Source organism: Equus caballus, chromosome 15 (assembly GCF_041296265.1).
Source record: "Equus caballus isolate H_3958 breed thoroughbred chromosome 15, TB-T2T, whole genome shotgun sequence".
NCBI classification, from domain to species: domain Eukaryota; kingdom Metazoa; phylum Chordata; class Mammalia; order Perissodactyla; family Equidae; genus Equus; species Equus caballus.
The window spans coordinates 54,121,649-54,138,748 of NC_091698.1; the positions used below are offsets into that span (position 1 = coordinate 54,121,649).

A 17,100-nucleotide genomic window follows, 5' to 3' on the forward strand; every position below is an offset into this window, starting at 1 on the left:
TTAGAGGATATGCATTTTAGTTGTGAGCTCACGGTACACTTCTTTATTTTTTCCCTGAGAAAAAAATTAAAAACATTTAAAAGCAGTTTGAACTTTGGCTATGTTATATAACTGCCATTTAACTTAAACTACCAAAGATTTTTGGGGGAAATATTTTTCCTTTTTAAAAACTTTTGAAAGAGTGCATCTAAGGTGTTTTAAGTGTAATCCAACTCATTCTTAAAGCATGATTAAAGAATCATTAGGCCAAAATGGCATGCTCCCCTCCTCCACAAAAAAATCCAATTCTTTTTTCGGATATCAGTAAATATCAACTGGACAATTAAGAGACATAACTGCTTTTTCAGGAACCATGTACTAAACACAGCACCTGCCCCCAAAAGCTTCTCTTTTTCAAAAAAGCATATTCCAGATACCTACACATTTAATTAAACAGATTCTTTCCTAAGGATAATGGAGATGTTTTCTTGTTGTCGAATAAGCAATGCACTGCTACTATTTACTATTCATTTTTGTTGGTGGTTTTTACTTTAAGTATTGAATTGTTGAATATAAATATTCCTTAGTTAAACTTAATAAGCTTTTCTCATTCTCATTTTAGACCTTAAAATGTGCGGGGGAAGGGAGAGAAAATATGGAAAATATAGAATAACTTGTTCAGAACTTGTTCGGTTTTCAATTAAAGAATTTTATAAAGATATCTTGTTGCTGTTCTTAAATTAATTCTGCAACAGAAGCCAAGTGATTTTTTTGGTCTTGAATAGTAATGATACAGATTTTCTTTACCAATAACGTACATATTAACTACATTTAATATACCAGATACATTTTATTTCTACATCTCTAAAGAAAATCTTAGTGCCTGTTAGTGCTTAAGGACATCAATAACACTAATTCTGCCAAAGTGAGTAGTGAATTTATTTTCACAATTGAAAAAAAAATCACAATTTATCTGAGAAACTGGTATATTGAACAAAGCACCTGAAAAAAACTAGTAATCTGCTTTTGACACAAAAAATGAAACTAGCTCAGTGTTTTTGGTTTCTGTAATGTAGCAGACACGAATTTGCTGACATTCGGTGTCTTTTTACCTGCGTTTCCTCTCACGTTTAATAATATATAGCTTTAAGGACTTTTTCTCAAAAAAAGGAAAGCCACTCACAATTTAGAGAAGGGTTGTCTCCACACACCCTCAGCAGCTGCTGCGAAAGAACACTGAAAAGCCCCACAACGAACGAGTAACCTCCCCGAATCACTTCAGAGCCTCAGCAAACTAATGCAGGGCTCTTGAGATGGTTTTAAGATTTTTTTTTAAATTCTTTAAAAAAATCACAAATACGACCTATCTTTTACCCCTGAAGCACCTCCCACACGGTCACTTGACGGTAGACGTTTCTGCCCCATCAGCAGGGGCAGAGAAGACAAGGCAGGAGTAGGAAACACGACCATTTCGTTTAACCCTCAAAGAAAGAAAATTGCTGACGTCTTAACGTTCCCATAAACGTTCTGAAGTTACTACATCTCCTTAAGTTGCTTCATTCTAGTTGCTTCAGTTGTGTCAAGAACACCAAAGCCCAAACAAAACAAACCTCTTCCCTCTGGAGAAGAGTGAGCTGAGGACGGCTCTCAGAGAACCTTTCCGTTAACAAGTGGCCGGGAGGGCAGGGACCTTCCACGCTCCCGCCGCTGCCGCCCGGGACTCGGGGCCAGCGTGGGCGCCCCCGCCTTGCCCGCCTGACGACTTCCGGCCGCCCCGCCACGGCCACGCACCTACCCCCCGCCCCCAGGCTCCCGCGTCCTGGCGGCTGGAGGTGTCCCAGCGCCTTCCGGCTCCCGGTTTCCTCTCAGCGCCGCGGGTCCTCGAACAGCCTGGGAGGCCCTGGGAGAAGCACGTGCCCGTTGTCGAAGCCTCATCCCCCAGGCGGGAACTCCCGTCGGGCCTCCGTGCGCCCGGCCGCCATCCCCATCTAAGTACACAGGCGCCGAAGCTTCTAGACGCCGCCGAGCGGCCGGGGCAGGGGAACGCGTCTCACCTACCCGCCCGCAGTCTAGGCCCAAAGTGTGAAGTTCTGGAACTTCCCAGGCCGAGCGGGGCCAAATAGCAAGTGCGACGAAACTGAAGCCCAGGGGTTTGGGTACCTTGCTCCGGAGGCCACACCGTTGTCCGAGCAGGTGCGAAGGCGGGTCTCCTGGTTTCGTTCCCTCGAGCCGCCGAGAGGACGGGCTGGGCCGCACAGAACCTGCTCAAGGAGCTGCGGGCGGGCGCGGCCTAGCCCCTAGGCCTGGAGCCGCACTGGCAGCCGCTGCGGGAGCCAGGGCGGCCCCGGGGCGGGACAGGCAGGGTCGGCTGAGGAGAGCGCCCCGGAGGCCCTGCAGACCCGGTGCCCAGGCCCCTGCGGCGCGAGCTGGAAGCCTCTTTGCTCCGGCCGCCGGCCCGGTCTCTTGGCCTCTCCGGCACGTGCGGGACCGGTACCCGAGGGGCCACGGCGCACGCCGGCAGGTCGGCCTCGGCCCCCCATTTAGCTGGACGCGCTGCCCCAGGAGGAGTCGGCGCGGGCGCGGCCGGGACCTGCGCTTGGGGTCTCCCTCCGCGGGTGGCGCCGCAGGGCCAGGCTCGGCGGGGCGACGGCTGCGCCCTCCCGCGGGCCTTTGCGGAGTCGGGGATGAGAGGTTTGTTGGAGTGGGAAGGCGCGGTGCGCCCGGGCCGGGCCTGTGGAGGCCGGAGGGAGGACGCGGCCACGCGGCCGAGGAGGCTCTTCTACGGCCGGGCTCGCAGCCCTGAGACCTCGCGCGGCGCGGGACCCTGGGGGAGGCGTCGTTCTCCAGACCCGGCCTCACGTTGTGTTCTCAGGTCTCACACGGAATAAAAAGAATAGGATGTGTTGGTCACTTTGCAGGAAACTTTTCGTTGTTTCCTTATTTCCTTCCCGCCCGGGGACCAGTTGAGCAGCTTCTCAGCCTTCCACCCAGGAGGCTTCAGGCCAGAGTCTGGACAAATCGGGGCTCTGCATTTTCTGGGTGATCGGCCCACTCCATCCCCGGTCCTACCCCTGTCTTCCCTCCGGGGAGGGTGGAACCGTCCTTCCCGACCCCCTGCAAGCCCGGAGTCCTCTTCCCGTGCCAGAGGAAAACGCATCCTTGTCGCCTTTTCTAGATTTTGTGTTTGCGTTTTAAAGAAACTTCACAATTAGAACAAAGATAATTTGGCTACTTCTGGCAGGGGGCTGACGGTTTAGAGGGACATCTTAGCACGTGGAAGGAATGACTCGGATCCCCCAGCCGCCGTGAAGCCACCCGGGACAGCTCAGCAGAAAGGAAGGTTGTCTGCTGCCAACATGCAGGACACGGATCGGTTTTTTGTCGTTTTGTTTTCTTTTCCTTTTTGGCTCAGCTCTGAGAGCATTACAGAGCTATCCTTTCCCGCCTCCCGACCCTCTTCCCCTCCCCCTCTTCTTTCTGGTGCAGGCAATTAGGGTGAAGAAATCAGTGCCAGGCTCCTGCGTCTGAAGAGAAAGGAATTGCTTCGGGAATTGAGTCCTGACACCTGTCTCTGTCCTGGATGGGGAGAGGGGATGCGGGGTCAAAACGCTTGGGGGAAGAGGCCGGGCTGACCCGGAGGGGAGGACACGCCCTAAGAGAACTTTTCTGGGGACTCCTCTTGCCACGTCCTCCCGCCCGATTCCTTGGCTTCCAGCTTCATACAGGTCATTAACACGCGGGTTATTAACACGGGAGCTTCCCTCCTTTTAGGCCCCCCGCGACCGCGACCTGGGGCTGGAATCAGAAGAGCAACACTGACAAGCCGTTCATTAATTTGCATTTATTTTCGGCAAATAATGTAGATAAAAGGGGAGGAGGGGGACTGCCTTACATTTCAACAAGTAATTTGTGATCTTCACATCGGACAAATCAAATTTACAATTTACTTTCCCACCTACTGGACGAAACGGCCAAAGCCAAAATTGATACACAGGCGCGGGGCTCTCCGCAGATTTCGGAGAACGAAGGTGCACTAAAAACTCACTAGACAACAGGGTTGTTTAAAGAGAGAGAAGCCGACAGAGGAATTGGAACTGGGGTTTGGGGCCTGGGTTGGTTTGTTTTCCCATAATGCTGTATTTTTACTTATTTTTTTCTTTTCTTTCGTTTTTGGTCTCTAAACAGGAACTGCGACCCTGTGCTTAGACCTGGTGAAGGGCTCAGCCTGCGGGGGGGCCCCCCCATCCCCTCCCCCGTACCCTGACTTGGCTGTTTCCTCCACGCTCCCGGACCCTCCCGATCCTCCGCGCCCAGCTTCCTGGAACCAAGCGATTCTCTTTAATAAATACACAGAGCGAGAAGGGGTGAGAGGCAGGACAGCTTTGCAACAACTGAAAAAGTAAAAGCGCCATCGTTTTAGGAAGAGGAACAGAGGGAAAATATTTTTTGCTTTGTTTTATATATATGTATATATATATATGCTGTATATATCTTAAAGTTCTATTTCCTGGGCGCTAAAACGAGATATGCTCAGTTCAACCAACAGCAACTAAAAAGTTTAAGTGGCCCCTGGAACGGACCCGACTATGTACAGCATTCCCGCCGAGGCGGAAGCTTGAGCCAGTTCTACGCAGGGCGGGGCTGTGCGCGAGAGGCCGGAGGCGCGCTCCTCCCTCCGGCCTTGCCCCAGCGCATCCGGCTAGGGAGGAGGAAACGCCGGGAAGCTCTGGCCTGCAGGCCGGGAGCGGGGCCGAGGGCAGCTGAAGGGGCGGCAGTCTGCACGCGAGAAACACTTAGTGGTTGTTTTGATTTCTGGTAGAGTGTGGGTGCACTCCGGTAGGCAGACATGCCAGTTAGTGACTCCAGTGTCCAGAAAGAATAAATAAAAAGTGTAGGGCTCAAACAGCGAGTCAGAGCGAAGAGCCTCCGAAGGCTGCAAGTGCATAATAACTGTCCAGAAAGACTGGAAGAGGGTGACTTAGGAGTCAGTCAAGGGTTGAGAAGGGGAGCACACAGCTCACCCTGATAGAACTTGTGGGCCAAGCCTAAGCACCGGTTCCCTCATCCAAGGGGCGGGCGGGTTTGCACATCCCCCAAGCAAGTGGTACAAAGATGAGGGCGGCACTGCAGGCGATGGGCATCTTTTGGGGGCATGAAAATTCAGGTCTGGAGAAGCTGAGGCAAGGCGGGCGGTGCAGCAGCAGCAGAAATAGGACGGGGATCGCGGAGGGCGCAGGTAGTTGCGTTTCTTCTCTTCCTTCCACTCCCGGGCTCACAAGACCTGGAACCGCCATGAGGCTTGGTCCTTATAGTCCAGACAGTCAGGCGAGTTGAAGTTGAGTTTCCAAGCAGAGGAAGCAGCGGCGGCACCAGGTTCCTTGTAATCCAAGCAGTCGGCAGAGTTGAAGGCGAGCCCCGAGCCGCCGTAGCCCTGGTGGTGGTGGTGGTGATGGTGGTGGTGGTGGCCTGAGGACTGGCTCAACGGGTGGTGCGCGTGCGGATGGTGGTGATGGTGGCCGGCCATGGAGGACGGTGCCATAGGGCTGAGCTGGTGCGGGTGGTGGTGCGAGTGCATGGGCGCTAGATATGAGCTGCAGTCCACGCCACCAAAGTAGGAAGAGGAGGGCGCAGGGTAGCCTTGGCCGTAACTGCCGCCCTGGCCGTAGGACATGGGATAAGAGGCTGCGGCTGAGGCGGCGCCTGCGGCTACCGAGCGCTGCATACACGATGCGTTGCTAGGCGCGGCCAATGGCTCGGGCACCGACACCGACGCCGGCGCCGAGCCGGGCGAGATGGAGGCCGGACTCCAGATGGAGGAGGCAGCCGGCGTACTCAACGACGACGGGACTGCCGCCGCCGGGTTCCCGCCCAGGCCTGCAGCGGCTGCAGCCGCCGGGTTGGCGGAGGCGCTGGACGCCGAGCTAGAGGACGAGGCGGAGCTGGACACAGCGGGCGGCGTGAACTGGCCGCTGCTTTCCGAGCCCGAGCTCTCCCGCACCGGGGAGGACTTCTTCTTGGCTGGGCGGCTCTTGGTCCCGCTCCCACTCTGCTGTTGCTGGCGGCATTTGGCGCGGCGGTTCTTGAACCAGACCTGCAGCGAGCCGAGTTGGGAAGAGCGTGTCATGGGAGCGAGTAGAGCTTGCTACTTACTCTCCCTGACTCTTGGACCCACAACCCAGCCTAGGATCTCGCCTCCCTCTCCTATGAAGCCTCCACCCCTCCCCATCTCCGGCCCGGCCAGACCCTGCCCGTGTGTTCCCAGCTCCTCGACTCTCCCCCATCCTTCTCCTCGAAGACCCTCCTCTGGCAAAGTAGAGATGTGCACCTCCCCACCCCCAGCTCAACCCTGCCCCAGGGCGGAACATTTGCGTCTGTCCAGCCAAAAGTTCAGCCATCTCTAAATTGCTGCTGTTGGCTGCTTCCCAATAGCCCGGTGTATGTTTGGAGGCCCTGTCTTCTAAATAGAGCTCAGGACAGCGGAGAGCACAGAGCAGGCGGCGGAGTGCGGACAGACACCAAGTCTGAGGCCCGAGCTAGTAGGCCCCTGGAGGCCCAGTGCTGCAGAGAGCGAAAATTTCGGTGGGAGCAGGAGCAATTTGGGACGGGATGCTGAACAGAGGCAGTACTCGGGGAAGTGGGAAAGGAAGCCTGGGCAGAATTTCGTTGGGCTTCTTGGCTCCAAGTGGGGAACCAAATAGTAGTCAGTCATAAAAGTTCTCACTCCTCTTGGAGGGCCCCGGTACATGGCATGGCATGTCAGGTTCTTTCTCGAGCCTCCCGGGAAAGCCGGCGAGATGAAAGGCCCTTGAGGAGAGTTCTGAGTTAAAATACGAACAGTATTTTCGGGGCCCTTTCATCGCAAAAACAGAAACAGCAAAGCCAGTAGCCAGGTTTTGCGTTCGGCATCCTCTCCGGGCAAAGGAAGCGTCTAATCAAACTGGCGCCACCCGTGGAAGGCACTTCCAGACAGGCCACCAAGCTCCAGCGGCCAAGCTCCACTCTTCCACTTTCAGGATCCCAGGGATGCAAGGCAAGGGCGGAGGCAGAATTCAGGACCCGGAAGAAAACTGCCAGGTCCTGGGGCGGCCAAAGAAGCAGGGGCAAGGGCATTTTACGTTCGGAAGCCTCACTTGTTCTCCCGCAATCGTAAAAAAGGACTTTCGATACCGAAGGCGCCCCGGAGCCAAGGGCCAAATGCAGGGCTCTAAACTAGTTCCTTTAACTTTGCCCCCTCTTCCAGGCCTGGGCCCAGCGCTAGGGGGAGTCTGAGAGCTGCTGCCCAGTCTGTAAGCCCGCTCCCACACCAGACCACCCTGCCCAAGCCCTCTCCGACCAGCCCCAACGCCCCTACCCTGACCCTGGAGCCCCCGGCGTGGGCACCTGGACTCTAGACTCTGGCAGGTTGATCTTGAGCGCCACCTCCTCGCGCATGAAAATGTCAGGGTACCGAGTCTTGGCGAAGAGCGCTTCCAGCACGTCCAGTTGCGAGCGCGTGAAGGTGGTGCGCTCCCGCCGCTGCTTCCGCGGGGTGGCTGAGGGGACACGCGGGAGCGCCTCGGGTCAGCGGTGGCCACACGGACCTGCGCTAGAGGACGCGGACAGGCCCCCGGCAGGCCCTGAGGCCGTTGCAAAAGGAAGCCAAGCTCCCAGCAAGAGACACTGCACTGAGAGGCCGAGTTTGAGAGGCCACAGGTGGAAGAAAGTGAGTGCGACTGGGAGTCAGTGTCTCCAAGACTCCAGGGCTACCCCCTTCCCTGCCCCTCGGAAATTAAGAAAGGAAGAGAAGTTATACAATCTCCCTCCCTCCACCACTGCGCCTCCCCGGCCCCTCCCTGGCTGAAGGATGGGGAAGGGATACGCAGAAACGCGACCTGGAAAACACCTTCTGAGGGAATAAATGGGGGTGAAGGAATGGGAACCAGAAAAGCAAGCCAGGATTCGGTTCAAGCCGTCCACATTAGCTATGCAAAAGTTGGTACAGGCGACCGGACTAGAGGACAATTTAACTAAGGAAGGAGAACTCCCCTTCTTCGGCTTAGCCAGTCGCTTCCCATAAGGGAAGCTCGGCTCTTCCTCTCAGGGCCTAGCGAGTGTCCAGATTCCTCATTCCATGTTGGAGGGAAAGGAATGGATTCACACACGCACACACAGCACAAAAGCCACCCGTGGGAAATAAATCTGTCGGTAAAAGCGCCCTGTGCTGGCGGTGGGACCACGGCAGGATACAGGTTGCCGGTGTGGCCGGCCCGCAGGGCACACGTTGCACGTTTTCGCCGCCCTGGCCTATCACACCGACTCCGACTCTGCCCTGTGAGACTGCAGCCTGCCCTGCATTGTAAGCAGACTAGGCAGGGGCTCCCTGGGCCTGCTGGGCAACAAAGCGTGTGCTCAAACCCGAGAGACTGAGGGTCCCCAAGGTTGGCAGGGGCTGGGGGCAGGGGCCGGTGCTCACCCGGATAGCCCACGGAGGGGTGCAGGAGGTCCATGGCGGGCCCGGCCAGGCCGAGCCCGTTCATGCCGTATGGGGGTTGTTTGAGGTAAGACATCATGCTAACAGCCGGGTGGAGGCGCCCCGACGGATCCAGGGGGGCCACGGGCCGGGCGCAGTGCGGGGCTCCCACCGCGCAGTCCTTCAAGCTCTGTTGCGTCTGGGAGCCCGGCCTGTGGAGACACAAGTCACACGGAAATCATCATTTGGAGCCATCTCAGCTTCCTGGTCTTGTCGGAGACAAGGAACCACGGGATGGGGAGGGGATGCAGGCTATGGAACGGCAGTGGGCTGTCACCTCGGCTCTGCAAGGCCTTAGACCAAAGACCACAGCTTCTTTGAAAAGTAAACTTTTCTGGATCGCTACCGCTTCTTTTCGGGCTTGGAATGGGCCAAAGACACTCGTAAGGCGTCGCTAGGAGTGAGGAGAGGTTAAAAGCAGGGCCAAGCTCTGGGGAGGTCAGAGCCTGAACCGCGGAGTGTGCATGGTCCCAAGTCTAGGCAAAATTCTAAGTCGGGTAGGAGCTGACCTCATACTGCGCAAGCAAACATTTCCACAGCACCCGGGCGGCAGGCTGCCCAGGGCATGAGGCGTTGTTTCGTTTTCTTTGAAATGCTTTTGAAAGTGGGACGGAAAGGTGGACTCCAGGGAACCAAGGCGAGGCTCCGCGGAGGGAGAGCAGCATCTGGGCCTCCCCGGCACGCGTTGCCCAGTTAGCAGAGTACATTCCAGCAAAGGTCTCCGCGGCTGGGTCCCGGCCCCACAGCCCACAGCCACCCCTCCAGTTGACCTCTCTGTGCCCAGCCGCTGAAAGATTGCTCACCCGGAATCCCACCAGGCCTCAAACGCAGTTACGGGCCTGGGTCCGACAGAGGCTGCCATAAGGGGCCACTGTAGAGGTGGCGGTGCTAGGACGCGGCCCAGGTCAGGGGCGCCTCACCACGGCAGCAGGCCCTTCTTTGCCAACGCCAGCCGGTCCTTCTTACTGCCCAGTCCTGTCTGCGGACCGCCGGTTCCGGCGGGGGCGGAAAGGTGACCCACCGAGCGCCCCCAGAGGATCTCGTCTCGCAGATTTGGCCTGAGTGCAGCAGGTCCCGTGCGCTCCCTGCCTATCCTACTGGCTGAACCCGCGGCTCCGGGGCCCGATTGAGACTGGAGAACTAGGCCTCGGCGGCGTAGCTCGCGCTGACCCGCTCTGGATGGTCGAAGCCTCGCTTCCCCACTTGCCCCGAACATAAGGCTCTACTCTCAAGGGTCAGAAAGTGACGCTGGGCGAGTGGGACTGGGGCCCCAGAGGACCTGTCGCTTCACACCGCTTCGCAAGAAGTCAAAGCAGGCCTGACACCCGGGCCAGGGACTTCAGGGAAAGAAGTTAGAGCTCAGGGCGCCTCCCTCTCCTATCCTCCGGGACCCACGGCCTGGGCTGGGGGAACCCAGTTTGCAGGGAAAGGGGACGAAAGGGAAACAGCTGGGACTCTTGGGCCAAAGGAGAATGGGACTCAAGTTGCGGCCACTCTCTGCTAGGCTGCAGCTTGAGTTTTCAAAGACTTTCTCCAAACTTATTAGTTCAGCTCGGTTACTTCGGAGGAGGCGGGGGAGACGGCGCGGGCCGCAGCAGAGCTCTGGGGTCCTCCGCGCACCGAAAGGGGGGCCAGGCCGCTCCCAGCCCTGCCCACCTGCCGGGGATGTGGGAAGTGGGGACCCGTTGGAGGAGGAGGAGGCAAGAGCACCCGACGCGCTCCTAGAGTCCCGGGCGGCCCCGCGGCTTTCTCCTTACCTGCCCTCAGCTGCCGGGGCCGCTCACCATCTACCTCGCGCCCTCACACAGACCTGCCGGGCAGCCAACCTGCAAAACAGAGCGGCACAGGAATTACCCGCCGGGCTGGGCGGTTGGTCGAGGACACCTGGATTTCTTTCTTTTCTCAACTTCCGTCCTCCCTTTTCTTTCTTTCCAGTTGCTCTGTGCGTGTCCCTCCAGGTTTCACTTTATTGCACAGACACTTTGTTTGCAAAGCCCTACACACCCCTCAGACACTACCTCGCCCGGACTGAGCCGCGGGGCCGCAAAGGGGAGGGTGGGGGTGAGAGGGGCAGAGTTGGGAGGTGGCTCGCGGTTGCAGCTGCACTCCCAGTACAACGTGGGGGCTGTGGGGACTGGGGAAGTCCTGCAGAGGCACTTTGCAAACTAAATAAATCAAGCGATTTACCTTGTCGGAGTGAAGTGGCTTGTCTTGGCCGGTTGTTTAGGTGATTGGAAACGTAGCCTGATGAAGATTGATCACCTTTCTACTGCCCTCCCCGGGTATGTGAACGCGAGGTGAGTGCGTAACGGGGCTAGGCTGCCAATCCTGGGCCCCGCGCGGGCTGAGTGACAGGGAACCGGGCAATGGCAGCACGAGCCGGGGGTTACCTCCGCGTGCCCCCGCCCTCCCCCGCCCTCCCCCGCCCCCTGCACCCCGCCCTCCCCGCCCGCCCCGCCCCGGTCGCGCGCTAACTCGGGGCTTGGTCCGCAAACGCGGCCCAGAGCGGGGCGAGGAAGGCGAGCGCAGCGCCCGAGCACCCGCCGCAGAGGGGGACGTCGGTCCCGAGGCCGCCCCGGGGCCCCCGCGCTTCTCTCGCCCTTTCGGCGCCCCGGAGGGAGTAGCAGAGAGGAGGCGAGGTGCTGGAGAACCGGTTCCCTCGTTCTCCCGCGCGCCACTCGTCTCGGCGGCCCGGTTGTGGGCGCGAGGACTCCAGAGTCGCGGGCTGCAGGAGAGCGGGCCCCCGGCCCCTCTCGCCGCGCCGCGGGCCCCAGCGTCTTCCTCCCCACGCCGCCACCTGCAGATGGAACGCCGCGGGCGGCTCGTGCTGGCACAGGCTACTTTGCCGAGCGCGGGAGCGGCTCCAGGGGCGCAGATCCGCCTCGGCGCCTCGGGACTCCGGAGTCCGGGAACAGCACCCGCAGGGGAGGCACCGCCACCTACCTGCTCCTCGGCGTCTCCTGGGGTTCCCACTCCCTACGAAGGGTGTTTGCAAATCTTAAACACTTCCTCTGAAATGTTGGAGCCCAGCGTACCCTCTCCCTTACACACACGCTCTACTTCTGAATCGACAGATTTTGAGAGGAAACTTTCTCTTTCACACTCTCTCTCCCTCCTTCCCGGTTTCCTTCTACCAAGGCCAGTCTGGTGGAAAACGTGGCCACAGACCCCTACCCTCAATTTCTTTTCCACATGCCGCAGAAGGAGCCTCCTTGACGCGATTTCCCCGGGTTGTTCGTACTGGCAAAGCCCATTTCCCAGCCGAACAAACTTCTCAAACACGTCTACCTGGGTAGACTTCTCAAAGCGCAAAAAACTCTTTTCTCCCCAACACCGAGCAACACAATTCTTCTAAATGGCACCTCCTCCTGAATATTAGGCACGACTTTATTCCCTTTCGAGGAATTCCTACCCCTTCTTCCTAATCCCCCCTCCCCTCCACCCCAACAGGCGGAGTGAAAAGTTTGAACAGGAGTAAGTGTGAGGGCGAGTCAAGGCGCTGCCAGGCGCATCGCGGAGGGGAGCGCCGGCGCTGCCCGGGCCGCGGGGTCGGGCCCCGAGAGCGGACGGGGCGCTGGGCGAGGAGGAGGAGAAGGAAGGGGAGCCCGCTGAGTGAAAAGGGGCCGCGGCCGCCGCTCATCAAAGTGCTTCCCCCTCCCCCAAGCGACACTTTCCTTTGGAGTCCGAATAAAATACGGTAACAGAATATGATGGAGGGCACACTGTTTCCTTAACTGCTTCTCAAAGGACTCGGGAGATCTTCTTAGGACCTTTAATAAGGCTTTGGTCGGTTCTTTTGTTGATCTCTCAAAATCAACTCCTTCTAATTGAAGTTGGAGCTGAAAGCGAGCTAATGTTCAAAGAAAGTGGCCGCCAGACCAACGAAATTACATTTTTTTTTTGGACGATGAGGGAACATCTAATCAAAGGGGCCAAGGAGGAGGGGTGGGAGTGGAGGAGTAGGAAGGAGAAAAGGAGGTTTTACAAGATCCTTCTCTGGTTCACAAAAGTCAGCGACACGGGCGCTTCTCTCCAGAACAAAGACACCGCGGCCCATTCACAAAAGGAAAAGAAAGAGAGACAGAGAGAGAACACAATAAAAGAAAGAGAGAAAAGGAAAAACAAGAGAAAGAAAAAGCTTTAAGAGGAAAAGAAACTGCGCAGAGCGCAGCGCTGACCCGGCCGGGGACACACCTTAGGCTGGCGCAGGCCCCCGGGGGGAATAGCCCGCGCGGCCCGCGCTCGGAGCCCCCGAGACGGTGCAGAGGTTTAAAGAAAGAAACGAAATACACCCCCGCCTTGAGCACCGGAGAAAGGCGCGGGCTGGAGCGCACTAGTTTTTAGAGTTTTTAGAGGGGACCAGGCTGTGGGCGTCGTAGGGTGAGCGTCCGCAGCGTCTGCGTCCCTAGCCCGGCGCTGCCCCAGCCTGGGCCTGCGCTCCGTGTGCCTGGGTTCGCCCTCCGTTCCCGGGGCGCCTGCCCTTGTCCCCGTCCCGCAATCTCCTTCTTGCACTCCTGCCTCCTCCGGGCCGTTCTGCCTGCCGTGCAGCGCCGGGCCGAGGTCCGGCGCGGCGCGGTGGGACGGCCGTGCGCGCTGGAATGTGCTCAGGCGGTCCCCAGGGCCCGCCACGCGGGAGTCCGGCGCTCTCGGTTCCAGATGCTGCCACGGTCTCGGGGAAGTTGGGAGGTATCAAGTAGCACGATTTTTTTTTTTTTTTTTTCCCTAATGAGAGTATTTATCTAATCCCAAATTGCAGGCGAATTTTCTTAATGCTCAACCCATAAAACCCCGGGATTAAGAGAAGAAAGAGAGCGAGGACAGGGGAGAGGGTGGAGAGTAGACAGCGAGGGACTGAGATGAAAGTTTCTTGTACGCCGCGTAGAGGACTGAGGCGGCCGTCGCTAGGCAAACGTCCAGGTGGGAGACGCTGGGCCAGAAGCCGCGACCGTTCCAGTAGTGGCCCCAGCGCCGTGAGGGGAAGAGGGGGCATCGCGGGAAAGGGCATGTCGACCCACCTCGAGGTCCCTGGGCCGGGGAGGGGGCGTGGGAGCTGGGCCTCAGGACCCGGATCCAGCATCCAGGTGACCTCGAGGCCGGGTCAGACTCTGGAAGACACTTGGGACAGGGGAGGGGTTTGGCTCCGCGGCCGTGGGATCCTAGCCAGGGGCGGAAGTTCTGCACCGGCCCGCAGGCTGTGCCCAAACCAGCCGGATGCCAACGCTCCTCCTCCTCCTTCTCGGCGACCCCCGGCCCACAGCTTCTCTTCCCAGAGCGCGGGCTTTCGGGTTCCCGGCCTCTCGGCATGCTGGGCTCGCGCCTGCGCTCCGGAGGCAGCCTTTGGGCACGGCGCGACGAAATCGGGACGCGGCGCCCTCGCCGCGAGCCTGACCCGGCTAGTCCCGGGGGTCCGCGCCGCGCCGCCGCTGCGGGGCGTGCGGGCGCCACGGAGTAGCTCCCATGGAAACCCCGCGAGGCTCGGGCCTGGGGCAGACGGGGCAGGGAGAGGGTAGCAAGTCTGTGCCTAGGGAAGGCTTGTCACTTGGCAGGTCGGGAGCGGCTGGGGCAGCCGCCTCTCTGCGAGGCTTCTCAGGAGGGAAGGTTCCCCGAATCCAGCGTAAAGGGGTGGGGGGCGCTGGCCACCCAAGCCCCAGGCTGCTTCGGGCTGGCGATTTCCGCCTGCGGGCTTCCCTGGCGGTAGAGCAGGGTTCTGAGAGCTTCCCCCAGAGAACGAGGAAAGAGGGCAAATACCCGATTTCATTTCGTTCCGATAACTTTTCAATAACTTCTTAAAATCCTTGTCATGAAGAAATTCTGCCGTACCAAGTTTTCATTATCCTTTTCAAAGAATGGCAATTGAAGGCGGCTACAGATTTTCCGAGCGGAATTTGTGTGTGCATAACTATTTCTATGTATACGTACATAGATGTATGTGTGTATATTTATGTATGTGTGATCTAGGCTAAAGTTTAAATGCTGGTGGACTGTCCTCTCTGTCTCCAGACTTGTTGAACGAGCTTTCTTTGTTTGGGACACCTCTGCAGAGGAGTGATGGAAACTACCATAAAATCGCCAGTTTTTTCTGTAGCCTAGAACTTCTTTGCTAAGTTCCCTTCCCCTCATCTCATACACACATATCTGCACACACACTTAACCCCCTCCCCCAACAATAACCCTCTTCCTTTCACTTCCTTTCACTTCAGCACCTACAGACTTGCCAGTTCTCAGAAGTCATAGTTCTTCCTCATGAGTGCAAAATTATAACTGAAAATATTAACGTGGAAAATTCATCAAGATATTAGCATTTTTTCAGTGCTGTGGAATCACAAATTTCCTCAAATCTTTAACACCAGAGATGACCCTTAACCAAAGATGATAGTTTACAATGCTTAAGATAATATGACTAACTGCTTTTCAATTCACATTCGTGTGTCAGCAGGGCCCCTCTGGGATGATGTAAACTTACTCAGCTCCAAATACAGCCAGGATCCTGTCCTGCAATCAAAAGGACCCCTTTTTTCCCACAAGAAAAGTCTTATGGATACACAGACTTCTCCTTAAACCAGTGTCAAGTTTTCATTGCAAGGAAGTAGCAGCAGTGTTTAAGGTAAGAAAGTTTCTGCTTTTATTGAAAATTTATATATGACTCAGTATTGTAATAAATAAACAGATAACCATTTTCACAAAAAATGACAGTGCGATGCTAGAGAAGAAAATATTAATTGGGGGATTTACTCATAGTGGCAAGACAGACTTTTATCAATACAGAATAAATATTAACAGCATTCTTGAGCCAATGTTGAGACCCAACAAAATTGTAGGAACCAAGCTAGAAGTAATAAATAATTATCCAGAGAAAAAGATGGCGCATTCTCAGATGATAAGCCCGTCTTTGTAAACTGATGCATGTCAATTAGTCCCATCCTCACAGCTCACCTTTAAATCACAGGACTTGTCTCAGGCTAGGTTACAGAGCCATCCTCTGAAGAAAGCAGAGGAGAGGAGCTCTATTATCCTTACAGTGAAACGCAAAACAACTGCAGAAAATCCCACTGGTAAATAGAACACAGTTTAATAAGCAGATTGAATATGATCTAACTATAAAATTTAGGTAACAGAGTCAGTGTTAGATATGGCAGGACTGGAAAAAAATCATTCATGACATTTTTCTTATCCCTCTTTTACCCCCCCCCCCACCATCATTATGCTATTAACAACAACAACAACAACAACAAAAATGTTTTCAAATTTTCCTCCCATCAGAAAAGGAGGGAACATAATGCGGGAAGGGTTTTCTTTTCTTTCTTCTCTGAACAGTTTCTTGAACACTCCCAATACCAATCACTCACAAGGTATCTGTGCAAATCTATTTCACATGATTTCAAGGAAATGATTAACTCACATACACAAAAAATCCTTAAACAAAGCTATTTTGGAGTTCTGTATATTATCTGGAAAGGAGGGAAGAAAAGGGGTGGGGGTAGTAGTAAAGAAGTACAATCCAGCCAAACAAAATGTTAAAGTTTTAAATCAACAACGAGTCTGACTTTTTCTGGTCTGGGGACCCAAGACTAAAATGTTGGGAAAGATTCTGGTCCGGCTGTTATTGAAGAACACATTTCTCTTCTTTCTTGGCCATCTTGCCTTTGTTTTGCTCCAGAGTTCGCTCCAAATGCTCATCTTCTTCTTCGGCCCTGGAAGTCAAACAGGAAACAAAATTATTTTTCTTCGTGGAGGGCAGAGCAGCACTGCCCTCTCGCCCGGCATTTGGAGCCCCAGCGGGGACGGGGATCTCGGGGCCAGCGGGAGGCTGCCCCGGCCCACCCGAGACCTCTGGACTGAACTTTCGGCGAACTTCTCGGCCCCTCAGCAGGCGGCAGAGCCTGGATCCCGACCCCACCGCCCACTCACTGCTTCTCCTGAGCGTCCAGGTCCCTGACTAGCGCGTCGCGCTTGTTCACGAGGGCCACCAGCTCATCCAGCAGGAGTTGCTCGCGTCGCTTCTGGGCCTCGGTCTTCTGCCAGTCTGCAGAGGACGAGAGGCTCGTTACCCACCCGAAGGGCCTCGGCACACCCGGCCCCTGCCCTCCCTTTCCCGCCTTTCCAGTTTCCTTGTACTTCTCCGCAAACCATATTATAGAGTCCCACTAGCTAGTGTTTTATGGAGAGTTTGGCCGTCGTGGTGAGGATTTCACCCCTCAAACCTTACTTTCTAAATACTTCTCGCAGATCGAGATGGCTACGGCTGGGACGGAACCTGCAGAAGTGACCAGGTGTGAGCCGGCGGCCAGCCGGAGGTGCGCACCTGATTTCAGCCAAAGTGGGGGAGGGAGAGCTGGAGTCCTAGAAGAGGTCGGCCGAGGGCTGGTGGTGGGGGATGTGGGTAAATGAGGAGGCGGGAAGCAGAGATGGGCGATAAAATCATTCTGAAAAGGCTAGAGAATCTGCCTGAGAACCTATCCTCCTCCCCCACCCCCGTGCTCACCCCATACAGCCCATTCTTCGCTAATTTCCTCTTCGCTCTATTTTAGCAGTTGGATGTATCTCACACTGGGCGCCATATGCTTCACAATAACTTTAAAAGTAGTGAATCGGCTAATTAGCATTTTTCTTTG

At 56.0% G+C, this 17,100-nt stretch overlaps 2 protein-coding genes across 47 annotated transcripts in view; both read right to left on the reverse strand.

Moving 5' to 3' along the window:
- Window positions 1-3,800: 3,800 nt before the first annotated feature.
- On the reverse strand, window positions 3,801-10,849 carry OTX1 (orthodenticle homeobox 1). Of its 3 annotated transcripts, XM_001917438.5 has the most exons (5): window positions 10,676-10,849; window positions 10,246-10,314; window positions 8,432-8,640; window positions 7,360-7,511; window positions 3,801-6,070 (listed from the first exon to the last, which is right to left on the reverse strand). In XM_001917438.5, the coding sequence occupies exons 3-5, from the start codon at window positions 8,526-8,528 to the stop codon at window positions 5,252-5,254; spliced, it is 1,068 nt and encodes a 355-aa protein (XP_001917473.2). In that variant the 5' UTR covers window positions 8,529-8,640; window positions 10,246-10,314; window positions 10,676-10,849; the 3' UTR covers window positions 3,801-5,251. The 3 variants fall into 3 exon arrangements, with proteins under 3 accessions (XP_001917473.2, XP_023474794.1, XP_023474792.1); XM_023619026.2 differs by lacking the exon at window positions 10,246-10,314 and having other exon boundaries at window positions 10,676-10,784; XM_023619024.2 differs by lacking the exons at window positions 10,246-10,314; window positions 10,676-10,849 and adding an exon at window positions 9,292-9,779.
- Window positions 10,850-15,086: 4,237 nt separating this feature from the next.
- The window catches only part of EHBP1 (EH domain binding protein 1), a 479,839-nt gene continuing 477,825 nt past the window's right edge, over window positions 15,087-17,100 (reverse strand). For all 44 annotated transcript variants that reach the window (XM_070235400.1, XM_070235417.1, XM_023619016.2 and 41 more), the window contains 2 exons: window positions 16,397-16,511; window positions 15,087-16,179 (listed from right to left, as the gene is read on the reverse strand). In XM_070235400.1, coding sequence (XP_070091501.1) covers window positions 16,089-16,179; window positions 16,397-16,511 — 206 coding nt within the window. In that variant the 3' untranslated portion in view covers window positions 15,087-16,088. The remainder of the gene's footprint in view (window positions 16,180-16,396; window positions 16,512-17,100) is intronic.

Bases quoted from the DNA above. Each gene is read 5' to 3' on its own strand.
- OTX1 (XM_023619024.2), bottom strand. From the start codon at position 9,350: ATGGCAGCCTCTGTCGGACCCAGGCCCGTAACTGCGTTTGAGGCCTGG. The intron at 8,641-9,291 runs GTGAGCAATCTT...GTGTCTCCACAG, and splicing joins GAGGCCTGGTGGGATTCCGG to GCCGGGCTCCCAGACGCAAC. The intron at 7,512-8,431 runs GTGAGCACCGGC...GTGTCCCCTCAG, and splicing joins CCCCTCCGTGGGCTATCCGG to CCACCCCGCGGAAGCAGCGG.